The sequence below is a fragment of the Schistocerca serialis genome, chromosome 6, assembly GCF_023864345.2.
Source record: "Schistocerca serialis cubense isolate TAMUIC-IGC-003099 chromosome 6, iqSchSeri2.2, whole genome shotgun sequence".
In the NCBI taxonomy this organism is placed as follows: Eukaryota; Metazoa; Arthropoda; class Insecta; order Orthoptera; family Acrididae; genus Schistocerca; species Schistocerca serialis.
The window spans coordinates 659,854,824-659,869,781 of NC_064643.1; the positions used below are offsets into that span (position 1 = coordinate 659,854,824).

General features: G+C 42.0%; 1 protein-coding gene across 1 annotated transcript in view; it reads right to left on the bottom strand.

Moving 5' to 3' along the window:
- LOC126485020 (odorant receptor Or2-like) overlaps positions 1–14,958 on the bottom strand; it is a 161,173-nt gene that overhangs the window by 125,083 nt on the left and 21,132 nt on the right. The window contains exons 3-5 of the mRNA XM_050108624.1: positions 10,369–10,575; positions 10,202–10,335; positions 7,774–7,870 (exon numbers count right to left, since the gene is read on the bottom strand). Of these exons, the coding sequence (XP_049964581.1) occupies positions 7,774–7,870; positions 10,202–10,335; positions 10,369–10,575 (438 nt within the window). The remainder of the gene's footprint in view (positions 1–7,773; positions 7,871–10,201; positions 10,336–10,368; positions 10,576–14,958) is intronic.

Genomic DNA, 14,958 nt, shown 5'->3' on the forward strand with positions numbered 1-14,958 from the left:
TCTCTCCAATATTCCTCGATAGTACGAAAGGTGGTGATCTTCTTTGAACTTTCTCAATGTACCCCATTAACCCTATCTGTTTACGATCCCACATCGCGCAGTGGCACTCCAAAACAGGACGACCAAGCGTAGTAGATCTGTTGCATCTTCTAAGTGATCTGCCAATAAACTACCATCTGTGGTTCACCTTCACCACAGCATTTTGTACGTAGTTTTCCAATTTAAATTGTTGGTAATTGTAATTCCAAGATATTTAGTTGAATTTACGGTATTTAGATTTAACCGATTTTTCGTGTAACCGAAGTTTAACGGATTTCTATTTTCACTCTTGTGGATGAACTCATATTTTCCATTACTTAGGATCAATTCCCAATTTCCGTACCGTACAGATATCTTACCTAAATTCTTTTGCAAGGTTTAGATCTTTTGATGTCTTTAGTAGACGATAAACGACAGTATCCTCTGGAAACTACGTAAGTGGCTGCTCAGACTGTCCCCTAAATCGTTTATATAAACGAGGAGAAACAGAGGGTATATAAAATTACCTTCGGGAACGACAGTTATCATTTCTATTTTTACTCCATGACTTTCCGTCAGTTACTGCGAATTGTGATCTCTCTGACAGGAAATGGCGAAACCAGTCGCATAACTGACACAATTCTCCTTAAACATGTAATCTGAGTACAAGCCGCTTATGAAGTACGGTGTCAAAAGCCTTCTGGAAATCTAGAAATATGGAACCAATTGGGAAGCTTTTGCCGATAACACTCAACATTTTGCACGAGTAAAGAGCTAGTTATTTTTCACAAGAACGATGTTTTCTCAATCCTTGTTGAGTATTTGTCAATATATGCAGTTCGAACACAATATTTGTTCCAGACTCTTGCTGTGTATCGACGTTAGTGAAGTGGGCCTCTGTTTTAGTGGACTACACTGACTGACGTTCTTCAGTGTTGGTGTGAGGTGTGGAACTTTTCAGTCCTTAGGTATGGATGCTTCTTCGAGCGAGCTGTTGTATATAGTTAAGTATGGAGCTACTGCAGCAGCATACTCTTAAATGGTATGCATTCTGGACCGGAATACTTGCTTCTGTTAAGTGATTTAATTTGTTTCAACATTCCAAGAATGTCTATTTCTATGTTACTTATCTTGGCAGTTGTTCTTGATTTGAATTCTGAAACACTGTCATCGTCGGTGAAGGGATATCGGAAGGCTTGATTTAGTAACGCTGCTTTAACGGGACTGTCATCGATAGTCTGTCCATTTCTGTCACACAGAGACAGCATTGATTCTGTCTTGCTACTAACATACTTTACATACGGCCAGAATATCTTTGCATTTTCTGCGAGATTTAGAGACAGAGTTTCGTTGTTGTAACTATTATAAGAACCTCGCATTTTTAAAATGTTTATATTGACGATATCAAAGTGTTTGGTTTATTTTGCTGAAAGACACATAAAAAACTAATGATTTTAAAATAATTACGAAGCCATTTACTGATCATCAGATTGTGTTGTTGTGGTCTTCAGTCCAGATACTGGTTTCATGCAGCTCTCCATGCTACTCTATCCTGTGCAAGGTACTTCATCTCCAAGTACCTACTACAACCTACATCTTTCGGAATCTGTTTAGTATATTCATCTCTTGGTCACCCTCTACCATTTTTACCCTCCACGCTGCCTAAACTAGTGATCCCTTGCTGCCTCAAAATATGCCGTACGAAACGATCCCTTCTTCTAATCAAGTTGTGCCCTAAATTTCTCTTCTCTCCAATTCTATTCAATACCTCCTCTTCAGTTATGTGATCTACGCATTCTGCTGTAGCACCACATTTCGAAAGCTTATATTCTGTTCTTGTCCAAACTATTTATCGTCCATGTTTCACTTAAATACGTAGCTACACTCCATTCAAATTCTTTCAGAAACAACTTCCTGACATTTAAATCTACACTCGATGTTAACAAATTTCTCTTCTTCAGAAATGCTTTCCTTCCCATTGCCAGTCTACATTTTATTTCCTCTCTACTTTGACCATCATCAGTTATTTTTCTCCCCAAATAGCAAAACACTTTTACTACTTTAAGCGTCTCATTTCCTAATCTAATTCCCGCAGCATCATCCGATCTAATTTGACAACATTTCATTATCCTCAGTTTGCTTTTGTTGACGTTAATCTTATATCCTCCTTTCAAGACACTGTCCATTCCATTCAACTGCTCGTCCAGGTCCTTTGCTGTCTGACACATTTACAATGTCATGGGCAAACCTCATCTCTTCTCCATGGAGTTTAATTCCTACTTCGAATTTTTCGTTTGTTTCCTTTACTGCTTGCTCAATATACAGATTGAATAACATCGGGGAGAGGCTACTTCCCTGTCTCACTCCCTTCCCGACCACTGCTCCCCTTTCATGCCCCTCAACTCTTATAACTGCATCTGATTTCTGTGCAAATTGTAAACAGCGTTTCACTCCATGTATTTTACCCCTGCCAGCATCAGAATCTGAAAGAGAGGATTCCAGTCAACATAGTTTTTGACAATCTCTAAGTCTACAAATGCTAGAAAAGTAGGTTTTTCTTTCCTTAATCTATTTTCCAAAATAAGTCTTAAGGGCAATATTGCCTCATGTGTTCCAACATTTCTACGGAATCCAAACTGATCCTCCCCAAGGTCGGCATCTACCAGTTTCTTCATTCGTCTGTAAAGAATTCGTGTTAGTATTTTGGAGCAGTGGCTTATTAAACTGATAGTTCGGTAATTTTCACATCTGTCAACAACTGCTTTCTATAGGATTGGAATCATTATATTCTTCTTCAAGTCTGAGGGTAAGTCGCCTTTCTCATACATCTTGCTCACTAGATGGTAGAGTTTTGATAATCCTGGCTCTCCCAAGGCTGTCAGTAGTTCTAATGGAATGTTGTCTACTCACGGTGCCTTTATTCGACTTAGGTCTTTCAGTGCTTTGTCAAACTTTACACGCAGTATCATATCTCCTACTTCATCTACATTCTCTTCCAATTCAGTAATATTGTCCTCAAGAACATCGCTCTTGTATACACCCTCTATATACTCCTTCCACCTTTCTGCTTTCCCTTCTTTGCTTATAACAGGGTTTCCATCTGAGCTCTTGATATTCATACAAGTGGTTCTCTTTTCTCCAAAGGTCTCATTAATTTTCCTGTAGGCGGTATCTATCTTACCCCTAGTGATACGTGCCTCTACATCCCTACATTTGTCCTCTAGCCGTCCCTGCTTAGCCATTTTGCACTTCCTGTTGATCTCATTTTTGAGACGTTTGTATTCCTTTTTACCTGCTTCATTTAATGCATTTTTATATTTTTCCCTTTCATCACTTAAATTCAATGTCTCTTCTGTTCCCCCAAGGATTTCTATTATTCCTCGTCTATTTACCTACTTGATTATCTGCTACCTTCACTATTTCGTCTCTCAAAGCTACCTACTCTTCTTCTACTGTATTTCTTTCCCCCATTCTTGCCAATCGTTCTCTAATGCTCTCAATTAAGCTCTCTACAACCGCTGGTTCTTTCAGTTCATCCTGGTCCCATCTCCTCAAATTCCCACCTTTTTGCAGTTTCTTCAGTTTTAATCTACAGTTCATAACCAATAGATTGTGGTCAGAGTCCACACCTGCACCTTGAAATGTCTTACAACTTAAAAGCTGGTTCCTGAATCTCTGTCTTACCAATATATAATATATCTGATATCCTCTAGTAATTCCCGGCTTCGTCCATGTATACAACCTTCTTTCATCATTCGTGAACCAAGTGTTAGCTATGATTAAGTTATTCTCTGTGCAAAATTCAACCAGGCAGCAACCTCTTTCATTTCTTCCTCCCAATCCATATTCACCTACTACGTTTCCTTCTCTCCCTTTTCCTACTATCGAATTCCAGTCACCCATGACTATTAAATTTTCGTCTCCCTTCACTATCTGAATAATTTCTTTTATCTCATCATACACTTCATCAATCTCTTCATCTGCGTAGTTAGTTGGCATATAAACTTGTACTACTGTGGTAGGCGTGGGCTTCGTATCTATCTTGGCCGCAATAATGCGTTCACTATGCTGTTTGTAGTAGCTTACCCGCATTCCTATTTTTCTAATCATTATTAAACCTACTCCTGCATTACCCCAATTTGATTTTGTATTTGTAATCCTGTATTCACCTGACCAGAAGTCTTGTTCCTCCTGCCACCCAACTTCACTATGTCCTACTATATCTAACTTTAACCTATTTATTTCTCTTTTTAAATTTTCTAACCTACCTGCCGGATTAAGGGATCTGACATTCCATGCTCCGATCCGTAGAACATCAGTTTTATTTCTCCTGATAACAACGTCCTCCTGAGTAGTCCCGGCATGGAGATCCTAATGGGGGACTACTTTACCTCCGGAATATTTTACCCAAGAGGACGCCATCATCATTTACCCATAAGTAGGGCTCCATGCCCTTGGGAAGAATTACGCCTGTAGTTTCCCCTTGCTTTCAGACATTCGCAGTACCAGCACAGCAAGGCCGTTTTGATTTGTGTTACAAGGCCAGATCAGTCAATCATCCAGACTGTTGCCCTGCAACTACTGAAAAGGCTGCTGCTCTCTTCAGGAACCATACGTTTGTCTGGCATCCCAACAGATACTCCTCCGTTGTGGTTGCACCTGCGATACGGCTATCTCTATCGCTGAGGCACGAAAGCCTCCCCACCAGCGGCAAGGTCCACGGTTCATCAGATTATAATAGGAGAATAGGTTCAAATTTCAGTACATAAATAGAATAAAACTGTCGCTAAATATGGAATGAGAATGAGGGCAGGTAAAACAAAATCTATGTCATTTCAAGGACTCAAACCCATAGAAGCCAAAATTCTTATAGATGGATTAATTACTGTACAAGTAAGGGAGTTTGTATATATACGATGTAGTTTCATTAAATTAGATGATGCAGAGCTATAGTTTGCCAGATTCAGGCAGTTTTTCGGACCTATATAACGTGTATTAAAACATAACATACAGAAAGAAACAATAATTAATCTCTGCAAAGTAATAGCGTTGCCTTTGCTGCTGTATTGCAGGGAATGTTCAACCATAATATCTGATCATTTACGACGAATGTAATCATCAGTGACGAAGTCCCTCTACTTTGTCGCATGATACTCATGGTGTGACCATAAAAGAAATACCAATTTGAGACAAAAACTAAATTTTAAAGATATTTCAAATATAATAGAAAAATACCATCTGAACTGAAAAGACCATTTCCAACGTATATATTATGATGGGATAACTAAAGCAGTAATGCAACGTAACAGAAGCGGCAAGAGAAACGTTGGATGACCACTGAGGAGATGGCGTGAACAATTCTTAGGCGGAACAGGTCCAAAGGCCTAAACCATGAAGACGATAAAGACGACAAAAGCACAATGAAACAGGCTATAGAAATATCACGACACCTTCATGAAATCTGAATATAAATTAATGGAGCCGGCCGCTGTGGCCGACCGGTTATAGGCGCTTGAGTCCGTAACCGCGCTGCTGCTGCGGTCGCAGATTCGAATCCCGCCTCGGGCAGTTAGGTTTAAGTAGTTCTAAGTTTAGAGAACTGATGACCTCAGATGTTAATTCCCATAGTGCTTAGAGCCATTTTTTAAATTACTGGAGAAAACGGGTAACATGCACTCCTTGACAGCTGAAAAGTAACAGATGCTTTGCTGGACAGGAATAATCACAGGCAATGGCAGACGACATGGGACACAATAAATACTTAACAGAGTTGGAGTGGTATATTTGTAGCGAAACATTGTACAGATTGCACCACATGGGAATGGAGGAAAATAAACAAACAAATAATGTGTGTTTGTCACAGGTCAGACGTGCTACATAAAGGTCGAAACGAACTTTTTCGTAAGGAATATGCCCTCCTCGTGCACAAATGCGAACTTTTCATCTGTTATTCATGCCAACTACCAGACTGTTGCGGAGGCCTCGGGGGATATTTTCTGACTCCACTGTGAAGGTGGTTCTCAGTTCTTGCATGGTTCGGAGAGGAGGTGCTGACTGAGAGGCACGTCTGCGAAAAGCATCCCAGGTATGCTCTGTTGGGCTTAGGTCCGGGGAGAAGACAGGCCATTCCACAAGTAGAATATCTTTGCTTTCCAGTGCGACCGAAACCTCAGTGGTCATGTGGTAGCGGGTATTGTTGTCCGTAAACGGAGAGTCGGAATCTATTGCTCCCCTGAAAGGACGGACATGATCCAGAATACTCTCTCAACAGTACCGGTGTGCTGTGACGGTACTTCGGTCATTGCGCCTAGGCCATATCAACGACATTCAGGAACGTTCTGTCCCCTTCTCTCCGCGCAGTGAGTGGCCAGAATCACTTGCCTCCGCGGAACGGAGTTCGTTAGAGAATATCACTCTGGACCACTGTTGCTGACCCCAACCTTCATGCTCCCTACACCAACGATGCATGGTTGACGAATTTAGAAGGCTTCCGAGCAAACAAACCACCTTAATTTAAACACTGTAAAATGTTTCTGGCAGAGAAACGTGTCCCGGTAGCAATTGCAAGGTCTGCATTGATCTGTCCAGTAGAGGTTACATCTCTCCACTAGAGCTAACTGCGTTTTTATCCTCTTACGGTGTGGTGGTCAGTCTGAGACCACCGGTATGTTTTCGCAAAGCATTTCCACCTTCAGTGACCTTCTTCAACGCCGAGGAGACACTTTAGAACACACCCTTTTATATGGTCACGGTACTGACACTTCGACCGGCTTCGAGCCTTTCAACAGCATGTCTACGATCCTAAGCGCTCTAATGATGACTTGCCGTGTAACATGAAATTTCGCGTTAATCGGTTTCATGCAAACCTTCGTCAAACAAGTACTGCATAAACTGTCGAATCCACACACAGCATTCGTGCGCAGTGACACGTACAGCTCACTACAGCTACTTTAACTCTAATCGATCGGTTGTTCTGTGGGAATCGCCGGTCGTTTCGTAGCAATTGTCAGGTGTTCCTCAGCAAGTGCCAGTTGTTCCTCAGTATTTGTCAAGGAGTATATTATACGCACCTGAACCGAGTGGGAACAACATGTATTGAGTCGTGACCACATGTCAGTAATCCGACGTAGACCATCACTTCACACTTGTTTACCTTATGCCACTGGTCATATGTCACGTCTCTCTCTCTCTCTCTCTGTCTCTCTCTCTCTCTCTCTCTCTCTCTCTCTCTCTCTCTCACTCACCCTCACTCACACACACACCCACACCATCACAGTACATGCAATCTACTCTAACAAACACGCCTCACTGAACTGTATCTACCTTTATTATTACGAACAGCGCGCCATTGTCATGATGTCATGAATCTGTTTAATGAAAACAGTTCTTTGTTCGTTCTTCTGCTTCTTCAAAGCTGAGCCAAAGGCAAATGTCAAGGCCATCGGTCAGAACAGCAGCGGAAAACTATCTCAATTGCTAATGAGCTCTTATCTATGATCATTAGCATCCTTTCTCACACTACGGCAACGAATGGATAAAAAACACGATCCTTCAAAGTTCTGGATCCGATGGTGGTTGTGTTTCAACTCGTTAGCGGAGGAAAGATGAAGAGTTGATTATATATCGCAGACGCAATTAACAGTACTAGTTAATGGATACTACTTTATGGCTGTACAAATTAGTTGAGTTAACGTACACCTACTGAAGATATTTTTCCCATGAGGAGATTGTTGAGTGTACAGGGTGAAGACTTACCGCTATGCCAAAGCCTGATAGGCAGATGATGACCATGCTGCACATGAACTGTGCCAGCGCCACGGGACTCAACACCTGCTGCAACACGTCGACGTACCTGTAGAATACACCAGTAATGGCACATAGTCACAAAATATTTCTTTCGTAATTTGTGATGACTACTTAGCACTAAATGTCTTCTTACTTAAGGGTGAATTTACGTCTAATATTTCTTTATTCGTCATTTGGTTTTGATGCTCTTGCAGTAGCTGTGTTTGAAGATTTGGTAAAATGCTGTAACAATGTTTCTTTATTACGAAGTCCTTTTCTGTTTACATGCAATGACAAGAAAGCGTTTGCAACACACTAGTGTGATAAACCAGATATTAGACGGTTAGTTAGTTACTTAAAGTTGGTTGCATGTTCCATTGATCAATCGCACGGTACGGTAGCCATTATGATGCGGAACGTGTCAAGTGCACAAGAAATGCACATGTGAAACAAGATTTTTATAATACAGAGTTAAAGATTAATATTCGTATTACTTACCCCATTCCCATAAATGGCACAAAATGCTTATACTATATTTATAGATTTATTTATTCCTATTCAAGAATTCATCTATGTTATAGAAGGAGTTGTCAATGAGATATGATTTCAATTTATTTTTGAAGCTATTACTGCTGTCTATCAGACATTTTATTTCATATGGTAATTCGTCGAAAATTTTTATACCAGCATGTTTTACCCCTTTCTGTGCCAAAGATGGGTTGAGTAAAGGATAGTGTAACTCTTTCTTTTTTCTGGTATTATGATCATGAATGTTACTGTTGTTTTTAAAGTGGTCCATGTTGTAAAGAACAAATTTCATTAGTGGGTAAATGAACTGTGAGGCTGTTGTAAGAATTCCCAATCTTTGAAAAAGATGCCTACAAAATGTGCGACTATGAACCCCTCACATTATTCTAACCACTTCTTTTGAACAGTGAAAAATTTTTGTGTATATGTTGAGTTACCACAAAATGTTGTACCGTATGACATCAAAGAGTGAAAGTGTGCAAAGTACGTTAGCTTAGTAGTTTCTATATCCTCAAAATTGGCAATTATTCTGATTGAAAAAGTTATGAACCTAGTAGCTTTAGAAGATCCAAAATAAGAATTTTCAAATTAAGATTCTCATTTATATGTACACCCAGAAACTTAGTATGCACTACCCAGTCTTCTGACTTCTGTTTATGTGTCATGTTTATAGAAGGAACTGCAAATTTTGCAGCAGAAAACTGGATGTACTGTGTTTCTACAAAGTTTAGAGCAAGCCCATTTGCGGGAAAACCTATTAATGACTTTCCCAAAGACCTTATTTGTATCATTTTGAGTTGGATTTTTTTTTACTGGATTAATAATGATGCTTGTATCATCAGCAAACAGTGTCAGTTCAGCTTCCTGTTTCAGCTAGGAAGGGAGGTCGTTCACATTTAATTGTCATGGGAGAGTTTTTTGAATCGATTGCTTATAGCTTGTGTTACTTAATAGATTTATTAGGAAAATCAGCGACTTAGTATGGTAGAACTGCATACGGTAACGTGCTGAGAGAAAATAAATTGCAATGTAAGAAGTTAGCACGTATATGTAAAAATACTGCATGAGCTAAACTGCTAATATAGCATTCTGATTGTACCTGAACTATTACTGTATTTCTTACAGTGGGAAGAAAGTGGATAGTGTATATTAAATTGGATAAAGGTAAATTATTGTTTCTGTAAGAATACAAAAATGTTAGATTAATATTTAAGAGTGAACAGTACCGAAACAGAACAAAATAAAACATAATATTGAAGTACACAAATAAAACTGGTATGAAGGTAGTGCAGACATTCAGAAGCAGCAGTTAAGTTAAATAATTCATGAAAAATCGAAATTAAAGTAACGGATGTCTGGGGATTCAGATTGGCCGAATAGTGCAATGGAATCAAACTCGTATCACTAACAACTTCTACGAAAACCAAATAAACTATAAATGACTCTCGTAAAAAATTATGATATGTGGTCTTGAACGATCTAATTGAAACTGTGGCCATTGTGTGTGTGTGCGTGTGTGTTTGTGTGTGTGTGTGTGTGTGTGTGTGTGTGTGTGTGTGAGGGCGACAGGGAGAGGGAGAGAAGGGGAGGGGGGAGGGAGAGGGATGGGGAGAGGGAAGGGGAGCGGGGAGGGAGGGGGAGAGGGGGAAAACTGCAGACTGAATTGGGACACACTCAGCTGTAACAGATTTTAAATCACTTGAAGCGGCTGGAGGCCAGGGATACCTTAATTAATAAATAATAAATTACCGACATTAAAATATGGAATTTAATTATTTTGACAATCGGGATACACAGTTCCAGAGCACAGTGTTTACAGGAACTGGAAACAGGTATTGTATGGGAAGGGAAACAACAAAAGAAGCCCTACCCTATGATGTTCTTGTGGTGCTTTATACAGGCCACGAGCTCATGGTACAGCTCCTGCTCGGAGCCCTGGCCACAGAGGGCTTTGTCCCGGTCACCGCCTCCTCCAAGGCGGCCCACGCACAGCTCCGCATCTGCCTGCGCCTCCGCGACGGCCGCCGCCGCCCCCACGCGCTCGGCCCGCCGGCCCAGCTGTTGCAGCGAGGCGCGTAGCACGTCTATCTGGCTGCAGATGTGGATGACGAGCGACATCAGGAACGTGTCGCACGCCAGGTGCGTCATGGTGAAGATGGCACCGCACAGCACTTGCAGGGTGAACGTGAACGCGTAGGCGGGACCAGACTGCACCTCCCACGGGTACAGTGCTATGATCGGGTACTGCGGCAGACGAAGCATTTTTTAATCACTGCATAAACCACATATTTAGAGACTTGTTGAGGAAATGCTGGAGGTTAAGTAAGAACGTTAGTGTTTCGGCACAGAATATTAAGAGATAGTAATTAGAAAAAAAAATTGTTAAGTCATTGGCATCGCGTAAGGCAAATTGTAATAATGCTTGAGACAGAGGCAGGCCATTACGTGCCAAGTGGATCAGGTAGACGACACTATCTGCTGAGTAAGGAATAAACATTCAGTAAAGGACGGAAAACCAAAGGAAACGAACCAGCATATTCGTTACCTAGTCAGACACATTGCGAGAAACTATATCTGTTTCATTAGAGGACTTAGCGAAGTACCAACAGAGCAGTTAACATCTTATTAAGGGAAAACAGTGGAATAAGGTAGACGCATTTGGTCATCACGAACAGACCTTTGCGTCATGGCTTCACGCTAGCTCCATTTAAATACGCCAGCTCTCCATCTTTGTCTTCAGTTGACATCGATGGCATTCACGGTAATAGCATTCGATTCCATGATTAGGATACTGTAGTGAGTCTATATGCTAGATGCTCCAGCACAGCCTCTGAATAAACCGATGTACTCCACATGCTGGTCTTCACCGATTGCTGGTCACTGGCTACCGCCCACTGATGGAAAATCTTATTGTCTACCGACACCACCACATCACAGAATACAGCCAGAAACAGGTCCTCGTGGGATACGCATTTCTCTTCAACACTCAGGCGCCTTCGGATGCTGAAACCTGCAGGCGGTAGGGAGGAGATCAACCGGACACACGACTACCGATACCAGTTATATGGCGGATTGGTCATCAAGAGTCACCATAGAATCTGGCAAGAGACCAAGTATATCTCACAGCCCGCGCGAGAACCACTGCGCCCCAACAGCCGCTTCCCCAATCGTCGATAGCCGTCAAGTGGCTAGGGTCACCTCCGGGACGAGCAAATGCTGAGCTTCCTCGACGGACGTCAGCTAGAATCCAACACACAGCTGAATTACGAACAGCTCAGGCTACAACTGAAGAAGGACGAGTTCTGAACGTTGTGAATAAATAACTAAGTTCTAGTAACATTTTACTTGCGTTGATCCTTCACAGGTCCCCAACAACTATCCTTAATTCACACAGAGGTGTCTCCGCTCGATCCTGTGTATCATCCACTGAGGGCCGGAGACACTCTCTCTCTCTCTCTCTCTCTCTCTCTCTCTCTCTCTCTCTCTCTCTCTCTCTCTCACACACACACACACACACACACACACACACACAGACACAGACACACATACACACACACACACACACACACACACACACACACACACACACACACATGTGGCACGATATATAACAGTGCGCCCACCGTTGGTTCTTGTCATTGCTAAGCTATGTGCCTACTTATCTAATTAGGTACAATAACCTTCATTGCTTATGTACTAGGTGACTTGGTCAACGGAGTTGTCATAATCGCCTGTATTGTAGCTTCGGTGACTTTAACCTTCTTGCTCTGATGTGGCAGTTGTGATATTTGTTTGTATGTTTCTTGCGTCTCATGTCAGGAATATTTTGGCTTTCTTTTATGTATTTGTGTGCAGTGCCTTTGTGGTCCATTTCTTTCCACGCTCTTTCGTCCCTTATCACGCTGTAAAGCCATCGAATGTGTCTTCCAGTAGGCCGGCCAATGTGAGAAGCGTCCAGTGAATTACGACGTGCTCTGTCGAACTTCTCTCCCCACAAGTACAATCTTGTGGTATAATTGCGTTGGTTCAGGATTGTGTCCACATAGGAAGTGGACCATGCTTCTGCTTCGGTCGGTGAGGTATAAACTCTCTGGCCTTTATCACTGCTACCCCATTCCTATTGCTAGCTAGCCAACCGCCAGCTCCGTAAGTGGCGTTTGTCTCAACATATCTTCCCCTGTTGTAGTTATGGTGCTCAATATTCCCATCCTAAGCGAATACTCTGCGACGCCATATCTGATGGTGCAGTCTATCGGATAGATACCCAAAACTATTCACAGGTGTGGTCATAAAATTCCTCGAGAGCCTGAGTGGCATTCTTCCTTGCTTTGACTGCTGCTCTATTAGTAGCAAAATTCAGGCAGTGCGAACATGCGCTGGCCGGAAATCAGTGATACAGGCGTAGTGTGACGTGTGATAATGTAAAGTGTTCATCATTTGCGACGGTTGTTTGTCTAATAGTCGTTAGGCGTTTTTCGAAACTATTTGTTTATGGTTACGTAAGATTAGTCGTTTCTCAGTGTATGCGCCAACGTATCGTGTTGTTGTATTGTATGTTACGAAAATAGTGTCTGCGTTAATCATGGGGCTCCTTGGAATTTTTTCCTTTTTTTCATTGTGTAGACTCTTTTATTGGCAGCTATGTCCAATTCATTGGTTTTACACCAACTGTTCATCTGTTTTATCACTTTGTTTCATTTACTTTCTGGGTGTTCCCTCGAGTCACCCGCTGCTATCGTCTGTAAATTGTCGGTATAAGCAACGATTCCATTGCTATGTTCGAGTCTATCAATTGTAGTAGAAGTCTGAAAGCAAAACCCCCAAAAATTACCACACATATAAAGCTCTGTGGGCATCCCTTAATTTTCTTTACAACTTTGCCATTCCCCACATAACGCTGTGCCATTCTCTCTTTACTATAGTGAAGGAGACATAAAAACGCCGAAGTTGCCTCAAATTCAGTTGGGCGGCGATTACCGCAGGCTAGCATTGATTGTCAGCTTCAAATGCGATATTAATCTGGTTTGCGACAAAGTATTTATGTACCCAGTTTTGAACTAAGTGAAGAGAACGCATGATTGTATCATCTACCGACCTTATTATTTTAATTTTTTTTGTTTTACTCAAAGCTAAACTGATGTTTAACAACGTCCCTGTGTCTCTTGGGTGCCTATAGACAACTGCACAGGAGAGCCTCTTGGACATTGGCTAGTACATTCAGTATATATAATTTTGTATATGACATTTGGTGTGAAGGGTCCTTACCTGTCTGTTTCCGTGTTATCAGTCTTCCACATCGCAGGTATTTTACCAAACAGCAAGTTCAGACCTGTATCCTATAGAACCCCATGGACATGTTTTGGAAAGCCGACTTCGTGCCAGGCCTCACCGACCGACATCGATATCTCTTCTCAGTGCAGCACTCCGTGAAGAATGGGCTGCCATTCCCCAAGAAAACTTCCAGCACCTGACCGAACGTTTGCCTGCGGGAGCGGAAGCTGTCATCAAGGTTAAAAAAAAAAAAAATGGCTCTGAGCACTATGGGACTCAACTGCTGTGGTGATAAGTCCCCTAGAACTTAGAACTACTTAAACCTAACTAACCTAAGGACAGCACACAACACCCAGCCATCACGAGACAGAGAAAATCCCTGACCCCGCCGGGAATCGAACCCGGGAACCCGGGCGTGGGAAGCGAGAACGCTACCGCACGACCACGAGATGCAGGCTGTCATCAAGGTCAACACCATATTGAATTCCAGCATTACCGATGGAGGGCGCAACGAAATTGTAAATCATTTTCAGCCAGATGTCCGGATACTTTTGATCACATAGTGTATGTTTCAGTATTGCCTCTCTGTCCAATCTACTTTTGCCTTTTGGTATTGCTTTCGATCCTTCTAGTCAGTTTTCGTAATTTTGTTAGCTCATGGTTGGTGTTATGTGGGACATCGCTACCGCATCAGTCTGTGCTTTTTGAATTAGCTCTATGGTCTGGCTGATTTCAGTCAGTGCTTCCTTGTGTGGTCTGAAACGGGGCGTCTTCTATCGGCCTCTTCAGTCGTGCCCAGTCGGTCTTCATCAGATACAGTCTGTTATTCTGTCTGTTAACTGTAGTCTCTGTATGCATGGTGTTGTAGGCACCCTGAGTAAGCCCTTCCAATATTGTACAATTTTCTATCGATCTCAACTCACTGTATTTGACCACTGTTGTGCTCCTTGTGTGGCCTACTCCCTTCAGTAATATGAGGGAGGTTGAGACTCTTTGCTTAATACGTAGGATTGATTCGTTTATGATGACATTTGTAATTTGTCCCCTTACGGCAGTTGTTATAGCATGCCACAGCGCGGAGGGTGCGTTTATGTCTGCGCAGGTAATTCATAGCCCGTTAGCAGTGGAGCCTCGTTTTATCTGAGCATAAAGCCCTATTTCATGGCTGTGTTGGGCATGAAGTGTTACTACCACCCATGTCTCGGTTCTTAACATCAGTTTCTACTGTCACAAAGCGACTAGTGGTCATTGTGTAATGGATGTCACATTTATGTCACAGTTGACATGGTTGGTGACCTTCTGACATCACTCTGACGTGGGAAGGAGAAAGAGGTCAGTTTCCCCTATGTTGTGTAG